The sequence below is a fragment of the Pimephales promelas genome, chromosome 23 (genome assembly GCF_988280905.1).
Source record: "Pimephales promelas chromosome 23, fPimPro1.hap1.1, whole genome shotgun sequence".
Classification (NCBI taxonomy): domain Eukaryota; kingdom Metazoa; phylum Chordata; class Actinopteri; order Cypriniformes; family Leuciscidae; genus Pimephales; species Pimephales promelas.
The window spans coordinates 19,005,856-19,015,783 of record NC_142791.1 but is presented as its reverse complement, the minus strand read 5'-3'; the positions used below and the strand labels follow the sequence as shown (position 1 = coordinate 19,015,783).

Genomic DNA, 9,928 nt, shown 5'->3' with positions numbered 1-9,928 from the left:
CAAGCCTCTTTCCTCACTGCAGAACACGAAATCTTATCCCCACCCCTGATCCTATAAACATCTATGCCGGATCCTACCCATCTCCACCCCTTAGATCTGCATCCAACTCCGCCCCCTGGATCTTGTGTACTGCAATGAGGTGCTACTCGAGATCTCGCGAGCGCTCGTCCTCTCGCGATGTCTCCCAGCATCGCTGCCCTGCTGCAGTGCGCGTATAAAGCGCAGCGAGCCTCGCGGGCACGAGAGGAGGAGTTGCGGCAAGGTCGCGCAGCATCACGGCGCACATTAGCCACGGAAAGCGCGATTCACGGACATCTTCTGGGTCTTTAAGGTCCCTGTGAGCGTACACTCCGAGGATATTTCACTGAGCGCGTTAAACTCGTCAGGAGTTTCTGACTGGAAGTGCTGCTGATCTCAATTTGCATCCGCATGTGCGCGTCGCGCTGCGGGTTCGGAGGAAAGCGCGGCGCGTTATTTTAGTCTTCCTGCAGAATCCGTGTCTGCGTTCAGTCACATCCATCGGCTCTTCAGCACTTTTAACCGATAGTATCAGCTTTTGGAAAGCTTTTCTAAATCGTCATGTCGGCATCACCTCCGCCTTTCGCCGGCCCGGGCGACTCTCTCTCCGCGCCTGAGCCTGACGCGCTCCATCCCGCCGGTCCCACACCGAGCCAGAGCCGCTTTCAGGTGGACCTGGTGTCCGAATCCGCCGGGAACGGGCATACCCACGACGCCTCCGACTCATCCCCGCCCGCGTACGACGCCGAGCCGCCATCCGACGCGCGTCGGGACTCTGCGGCGGGCGGCGAGGAAGCCAAGGGCCGGTTTCGGGTTGTGAACTTCGCGGCCTCGAGCCCGGACGCCGCGCCGGCGGACATCGCGCAGAACGGGGACACGGTGATGAGCGAGGGGAGCTTGCACTCCTCCAGCGGCGGCCAGCACCACCACCACTACGACACACACACCAACACATACTACCTCCGCACCTTTGGGCACAACACCATCGACGCCGTGCCCAACATAGACTTCTACCGGCAGACCGCGGCTCCGCTGGGCGAGAAGCTGATCAGACCCACCCTCTCCGAGTTGCACGACGAGCTCGACAAGGTACTAAACACACTCCGGGCACTACAGGGGTAGTACTGAACACACACCCTGGGCGCTGCTGGGGTAATACTGAACACACACTCTCCGGGGTAGTACTGAACAAACACACAGATCAGACACTAGTTTAGTGGGTTTGGACTGAATGCACATATTGGACACTAGTTTAGTGTATTACCACTGGATGCACATATTAGACACTAGTTTAGTGGGTTACATAGGACTTAATGCACATATTGGACTCGTGTTTAGTGGGTTAGTAATGAATGCACATACAGTATCAGTAGCCTACTGAATGCACGTATCAGACATTAATTTAGTGGGTTAGAACTGTATGCACATATCGGACACTAATTTAGTGGGTTAGTTTAGTATTGAATGCTAGCATGACTTCGTCATATTCAAGAGAGAATATGAGTCTGAAACTCCTCCGTTGGGCTTTGATTATGAGGCGTGTCGTAACCGAACCAGGAAAAAAAAAACTCTCCACTCAATTGGATAGTCTGTAGACCTACAACCAATCAGAGCAACGCAGTAAGTCAACTCCTTTGCATAGCGCAGTTTTCAAATACAGAACGTAGCCTAACTTTATTTATTTTAGAAGTTAAGGCTACGTCCACATTAATCCGGATACATTTGAAAACGGGGTTTTCGTTTAAAAACGCTCTCCGTCCACACTAGCGTTTTCAGGTGTTTTCCGACGTTTCAGCGTGGATGAGAAACTTCTAAATTCACTTTACTGCGCATGCGTGAAACTTCACAAAAGCTCACTGAGATGATGCAGATGGGAAAATAAATAATAATGTCATCGCACAATAACAGGATAATTTTATTTTGCAAAATATCTCACCATCACGGATGCGTCCAGGTCGCATTCAGTCACCATATGTTTGGTCTAAAACGCAACTGCTCTCCTGTTTTGCCGCAGGACAGCAAATGTGAGTAGACTACATCTGTTATCTTTGCAGTACTGTGCTATGAAGAATAGCACATATTAAGTAACATAGAAAGTAACATTTTAGCAATAGTGTAAAAATGAATAACACATAACAGGCACAATACCGATAAACATGAATATCTATTGGTACTACATGGATCCCATGACTAAACTTACGTCATCGTTTTGAAATCCCTCCGGTTTCACTGTCCAAACTACAACGTGAAATTAATCAAATTTATCCACTTTGGAGTGCGTTTTCCAAACGATACGTTTTTGTTGACTTAAAACGGCGTCTCAGTGTGGACGGAAGGCCAAAACGGAGAGAAAAATATACGTTTTCAAACGAAAACGTATTAGGCCCCGTCCACACTACTGCGTTTTCGTTTAAAAACGGAGAATTAAAACGAAAACGATCTCCGTCCACACTAGCGTTTTACCTGCGTATTAGAATTTATCTCCGTCCACACTATAACGACTGAAAACGTGGATCACGTGACCATTCACCAACACTGGGCATGCGCGCGTCGGTGTAAACAGTGGTTGGCGAATCAGGGAAAGATATATGACTGATGACACCCAATCATAGAACCGAGCGTGAGCCTCTGTGTCATCGTTTGTAAACTCCTCCGTTTTGTCTCGTCCACACTAAAACGCCCTCCGGAGATTCAAAACGCAAAACGCAGCTGCAGCGTTTCTAAACTTCTCTGTTTTAGGTCTTCGTTTTTCCCGTTTTAGTGTGGACGGGAGGTGCAAACGTAGCAAAAGGTCTCCGTTTTTAAACGAAAACGCAGTAGTGTGGACGGGGCCTTAGTGGAGACATGGCCTAAATAACGAGTGTTGCTTCTTTTACTTACTTCTCCATGAGTGCCACCAAAGGAGAAACCACAACGACCACAGGCTTTTCATTACGTCCCATCTTCTCTTAACGACCGTCAGAGCCAGCTGATAAGTTACACTTTTCCCGAATCATGTAGGAAGGACGCCAAAAATATCTTTCTGATTGACAAATGCCTTGATTGCAGTTCTCTGTTTGTCTATTAAAATGAATGCGCTGTCGATTTATTTTACAAAAGACGCAACAGTGGAATCTATACATCTCAATTCTTCCGCTGCAGTCATCTCTGACAAGTGCTCTTTGATAACGTGATGATTACGTCCCTGCAGATCATCTGTCCATCATCGTATAAAGCCCGCCCTGGCAATTTGATTGGCCCGATCAAGGCCGTAACCAGGGTCTGGAAATTAGTGAGGTCCGGGGTGTTGTGTAAAGAATTGTGCTATAATAATTGTTAGGCTAAGGACCCACATTTCCCCATGCATAGACATGAAGCAGCGTCCCTTTTTAAAAGGAATTTTGCCATATATATGTGTGTGTGTATGTATACGAGTTAATTGTTAATTTTTTTTTTATTATGTGTGGAGTAGTCTCTCAAGGGGGGTCCGGTGTAATTTATTTATTTATTTTTTGAAAAATAAACCATTAAATGGCACTTTCTGGAGAGTTTTGTGCTAAGAAATATAGAATAAAAGTAGGTCTAGCAAAGTCTTATATTTCTGTAATTCACACAGATCAAACACAAATATACTGGCTGAATAGATTGCTAGTAGAGAAACACTGCTTTAATTATTGTAGTGAAACACTAAAATAACACAATACCACATAAACAAACCTATTTATGATGACTTTGTGAAACAGCATGAACCGTCTTCCAGCTGGCCAATAAGGCTATTTGGCAAATTTCATTCTGTAACATACAGCCTACAGTTATAGCCTACATTTCTTACAGATAATCACGATGATCATTGCGTTTGTCTTACTGAATGTGGTAGCTTTCTGCAATTGCAGTTTGTCTATAGGCTAAGCTTTTTTTTAACACCGACAGTAATGTTGCCAGATATTGCTACTAAAACAAGCAAAACAAAATAATTATAATAATAATAATAATATGAAATTAGTTCAAAGCTTGTGTTTTGGAAATAAGATGAATATATCGCTAACCCTAACATTCAACTTTCCATTTTAATAACTTCCTAAAGTGTTGCATTAAATCGGAAAAACAGGTCCAGGAGATTACTGCACCTTTCCATTAGGTGGATATGGCAACACGGAGACTGCACTCGCGCCCTCATTCACAACACGCTCTCGAGCCCCGTTCACTACGCTAGCTTCTCGCAGCAACATGAATTGCGAACACTCATATGAGGTGGTTTAAACACGGCTAATTAATCATTCACAGAGCATGACATTTTATTTTTGAATGTGAAAAAATGACCGAGGTCCGAACCTCGGTGACCTAATAGCTGGCTACGGCCCTGGGCCCGATCATTTTTTGACTGATCATAATTACTCCTCAATGGATCGAGTCCAGACCGAACTTCCCGACCAAAAAATGTTGTGGGCGGAGTTCGGGCTGGCATCCAGGCTAATTGAATGCACATATCAGTACTGAATGCACATATTAGACAATAGTTTAGTGGGTTAGTGCTGAATGCACATATCCGACACTAGTTTATAGGGTTTGTACTGACTGCACATATCAGACACTAGTTTAGTGGGTTACCACTGGATGCACATATTAGACCCTACTTTAGTGGGTTATAGGACTTAATGCACATATTGGACTCATGTTTAGTGGGTTAGTACTGAATGCACATATCAGTAGCCTACTGAATGCACATATCAGACACTAATTTAGTGGGTTAGTACTGTGTCCACATATCAGACACTAATTTAGTGGGTTAGTACTGTATGCGCATATCAGACACTAGTTTAGTGGGTTGGTATTGAATGCACATATCAGTACTGAATACTAGACAACAGTTTAGTGGGTTAGTGATGAATGCACGTATCAGTACTGAATACTAGACAACAGTTTAGTGGGTTAGTGATGAATGCACGTATCGGACACTAGTTTATAGGGTTTGTACTGACTGCACATATCAGACACTAGTTTAGTGGGTTACTGAATGCACATATCGTACACTAGTTTAGTGGGTTAGTATTGAATGCACATATCAGTACTGAATACTAGACAACAGTTTAGTGGGTTAGTGATGAGTGCACGTATCGGACACTAGTTTATAGGGTTTGTACTGACTGCACATATCAGACACTAGTTTAGTGGGTTACTGAATGCACATATCGTACACTAGTTTAGTGGGTTAGTACTGAATGCGCATATCGGACACCAGTGGTTTAGAGCTAAATCAAATGCACATCAAATACTAGTTTAGTGGGTTTTGTACTGAATGCACATATCAGACACTAGTTTATTGGGTTAGTGCTGAATTCAATATTGGACACTAGTTTAGTGGATTAGCACTGAATGCACATATCGGACACTAGTGGTTTAGAGCTGAATGCACATCAAATACTAGTTTAGTGGGTTTTGTCCTGAATGCACATATCAGACACTAGTTTAGTGGGTTAGTGCTGAATGCAATATTGGACACTAGTTTAGTGGGTTAGTACTGAATGCACATATCAGACACTAGTCGCATCGCTTCCAGTTTTGTTTGAGATGACATTTATTGAATGATGGTCAGTAAGATACTAATTTCTTCAGATAAATGATGAGATCGCAGGGTTCATCTCAAATGTGTGATATTTCATAACGTTGTACAGAGTCGGCATGGACCTGTGCGCACAGTGACTGCAGTGCATATGAGGATGGGAAATGTTATCTGAAGATCAGACTCTTCTCTGTATCATCCTACATGTAGTTCTGTTATAAAAAAGCAAGGCCAGGCTTTGTTTACATTCCTACACCAGACTCAGATGTGCAGACAGTGTGTGTGTGTGTGTGTGTGTGTGTGTGTGTGTGTGTGTGTGTGTGTGTGTGTGTGTGTGTGTGTGTGTGTGTCTGTTAGTCTTGGTTTCTTTCGCATTGAGAGGCTGTTGTTGAGAACGATAAACTGCTTTGTTCGTGAAGTGATTTGTTTGCTGTAAGTCTGTTTAAAAGCCCTTTGATTTGACATGAACAGCAGATGTCGTGGTGTCCATTTTGGTGTCCCCGTGCTGAAATACACTCGCTGAAACGCACTTGCTGAACGCCTCGTGGTGATGGACTCGGGGAGCAGTTTATCCAGAGGCATGGCGATTTAGCTGTCTGACGACACTGGCTATTATGACTTGGCAGTGTATCTAGTTTAGTGCATTTGTAACAAACTTTGATGCCAAGTTTTAGAAAAGCCTCTTTGAGATGAAGTATATGACGCAAGAGTGTAATAGCAGTAGTTTCCACTCATTTGAGCTTGAGCTCTTCTGAGTTAATGACTCAAGGAGAGCGATTGAATGATTTTCTTAGGTAAATAAACAGATGCGAGAGATAATGTGTATATAAAAATATATTTTAATCTCAAATGCAGCAGTGTTTCCTGCAGTTCTACCTGTGTGTGTGTGTGTGTGTGTGTGTGTGCGCTGAGACATGGATACTCTGCTCTAGTTTTCTTTTGCAGTCGTTAGGGCTGTCGCGGTTATGGAATTTCCCTTGCGGTAATGTTGAGTGGCTCAATAGCGCGATATGCGGTATTACCGCCATTTATTTATTTAATTTATATGCATATGTTGCTATATAAATAAAGTTTACGATGTGGACAAAAACGAGGACATTTTCAGTAACCAATGTAACCGAAACTAAACGGCGTATATGCGCATTGAAAGACTTTGACTCAGCGCGCATATTGTTATGACAACGGACTTTGAGCAAGTCATTGAACCGTTCATTCAATGAACACGTTTAAAAAAGCTGATTCATTAAAAGAGATGTAAAGAAACAAGATGTTAATTATTTTTAATTTTGAGGTTCAACTTTTCAAGGCTCAGCTGAGCAGCAATGCGTCGCATGGGCAACGCTGAAGCTGATGCTTCACTTATTAGAGACCCATATAGCATTAATTCAATGCGTGACTCACTGATTTTATTACCCCGTGGCTTCCTTGTGCTGTGGGATGCTGACCAGCGCTGCTGCTGACGCGCAATCGCGCATTTATGGGAAAATACCCGTGAAGAGAACGTTAAAATGATGATGCGACAAATATTTCGCTTCCCTTTGACATAACAAGCTTTCACGACTTCAAAGACAGACGCAGGTAATTGCACACGCTCTGCCGATCTCTCTCATTCTCTCTGCCGATCTCTCTCATTCTCATTCTCTCTCATTCTTCACGACATGTGAAGCCTGTAGGCAGTCTTATGCGCACAGTCTTGTTATCATTAGGAACTTGTTTAATATTCAATACAAATGCATTAAGTTCAAAACAAGAAGGGTATAGCCTTATTAAAAAAATATAAGGCTATAAGGCTAAATATAATATCGCAATTGCTGCGGTTACGTGCAATCCTCTGCGGTTGACATGTCAGAAGCGCGGTACTACAGTATTGCGGTTACCGCAAGTCGTAATTGTAATCATGAGACTGAACAGAGTAAAGCCTTCTGAAGAGAATCATAGATGTTTTTGAGAGCTGGTAGAAGCAGAAGGGTGGATTTAACCCTTATGTGCTGTTGTGGCTTTTTTCAGCCACTAAGGGGTATTTTATAGTCTTAATTTGGCCGTAACTTTTTCTTTGTTTCAGCAAATGGAATGATTTTTGGTGACAAATCTTATTTTGACACATATTTTGGGAAAATGCTTTGAAATTTTTCAAAAACTCAACAGTACACTCTGGGCAAATTCACTACCCTTTCGTTATGTTCGTGGCTGAAAAAAGCCACTACTTTAAACTGCTGTAAAAATGTATCAGATAAATATTTTTTTCAATTTTTTTTGCATAAATCTATTAACCGACCTCAGTCCTGATCAAAACTACTAAATGTTTAAAAAAAAAAATCAGGATTTTAACTCTTTAATTGCCAAATTCATAAATGATGTCACTGATTTGGGAAAAAAAACACAGAAAATGACTTATTTTCAATATAAAATATGATTGTGGACTGGATTTTTTTTCACCTTTTATCACAGTCTTGGACATGTCAAAGATTAGAAACAACATTGGTTTTGATGCATTGTTAGTTTTTGTGTAGCATCAGATTTTAACTTTTTCTCCCTCATTTACTGTTCGTGGCTGTTTTTGCCCCATTGACTTCCATTATAACCACATTTTTTGATTGCAAAGCCATGACACCATAAAATCATGCATTTTTGATTGTTGATGGTTTTCCCTGTTGGGAAGAGGTAAAATTTGTAATTTTTACTGTTGATAACCAGGTGGAACCATTTAACCCTTTAGACAGGCCTGTGCAAAAAAAAGCTTAGTTTCTGGCTTTTACATGCAGTTATATGGAGTATAATAGCATATTATATGTGTGTGTGGGTGTGCGTGAGTGTGTGAGAGAGTGTGAGAACTCACCTTGATGCGTCTGAGAAAATAAAAATATACACTTCAGCTCTCAAAACTACATGGAGTAAACAAAAACAAAGTAAGTGTATTTATGCATCTGCTGCCTTTTGATGGTGAGAAATGCAGACTAAACAAAAACAAAGCAAGTGGATATAAACGCTTGTCATTTGATGGTGAGAAGAGCAGCAAGCAACATGAGAGAGGGCTTGACTTGTAGTAAAGTTTTAGAGATGATTATGCAGTCTGACCCCTCCAGCGAGCTGCAGGAGGTATTGTCTTCTCACTCTGACCGCAGACTCAGGACAGTCAGATCCTGGTTTGGATGTGGCACCCTCATCATCATCTCAAGCTTCCACTGAAGGCGAGGAGGATTCAGATGATCCTGGATCTGGATGGACTGGGAGAATCTTGAGAGGGACATGGTGGCTCTGAAAATCGCATGACCACTGCGATCATCCCACAGGCAACGTGTGGACTCCCCTCTGGATCTGTAGACGCTGGCCAAAATCAGTAGCCCCATGTTGGCACAGAGATCTGTGGAGTCCACCCCAGTCCAGTTTCTCATTGTGCGGTGTCCATGGAGGTTCGTCATGCTGACAATGAGGTCAGTCGTCTCCTCCGTAAAAAACAGATTGAACACAGAATCCATGTTCTGAACCATTGCGATAGCATTGCGTGTCGGCCCTCGACTCACGCCTCTTGCAGGCTGAAGAAAGGGAATTGTCTCCGCATTGAGGGAAAACCATACTTCACCATTTCTCCCAATCCACCCAGATCCAGGATCCACAGAATCCTCCTGCTTTCAGTGGAAGCTAGTGCTCCACTGAAGGCGAGGAGGATTCAGAGGATCCTGGATCTGTGGACTCCACAGATCTCTGTGCATGGGGCTACTGATTTTGGCCAGTGTCTACAGATCCAGAGGGGAGTCCACACGTTGCCTGTGGGATGATCGCAGTGGTCGTGCGATTTTCAGAACCACCATGTCCCTCTCAAGATTCTCCCAGTCCATCCAGATCCAGGATCATCTGAATCCTCCTCGCCTTCAGTGGAAGCTTGAGATGATGATGAGGGTGCCACATCCAAACCAGGATCTGACTGTTCTGAGTCTGCGGTCAGAGTGAGAAGACAATACCTCCTGCAGCTCGCTGGAGGGGTCAGACTGCATAATCATCTCTAAAACTTCACTACAAGTCAAGCCCTCTCTCATGTTGCTTGCTGCTCTTCTCACCATCAAATGACAAGCGTTTATATCCACTTGCTTTGTTTTTGTTTAGTCTGCATTTCTCACCATCAAAAGGCAGCAGATGCATAAATACACTTACTTTGTTTTTGTTTACTCCATGTAGTTTTGAGAACTGAAGTGTATATTTTTATTTTCTCAGACGCATCAAGGTGAGTTCTCACACTCTCTCACACACTCACGCACACCCACACACACATATAATATGCTATTATACTCCATATAACTGCATGTAAAAGCCAGAAACTAAGCTTTTTTTTGCACAGGCCTGTCTAAAGGGTTAAATGGTTCCACCTGGTTATCA

General features: G+C 43.1%; 1 protein-coding gene across 2 annotated transcripts in view; it reads left to right on the top strand.

Annotated features, from left to right (window-relative positions):
- Positions 1 to 209: 209 nt before the first annotated feature.
- The window catches only part of slc12a2 (solute carrier family 12 member 2), a 110,747-nt gene continuing 101,028 nt past the window's right edge, over positions 210 to 9,928 (top strand). Inside the window, exon 1 of one of the 2 annotated variants that reach the window (XM_039663790.2) lies at positions 210 to 1,107. In XM_039663790.2, the coding sequence (XP_039519724.2) occupies positions 580 to 1,107 (528 nt within the window). In that variant the 5' untranslated portion in view covers positions 210 to 579. The remainder of the gene's footprint in view (positions 1,108 to 9,928) is intronic. The other variant, XM_039663789.2, reaches the window with a different exon arrangement.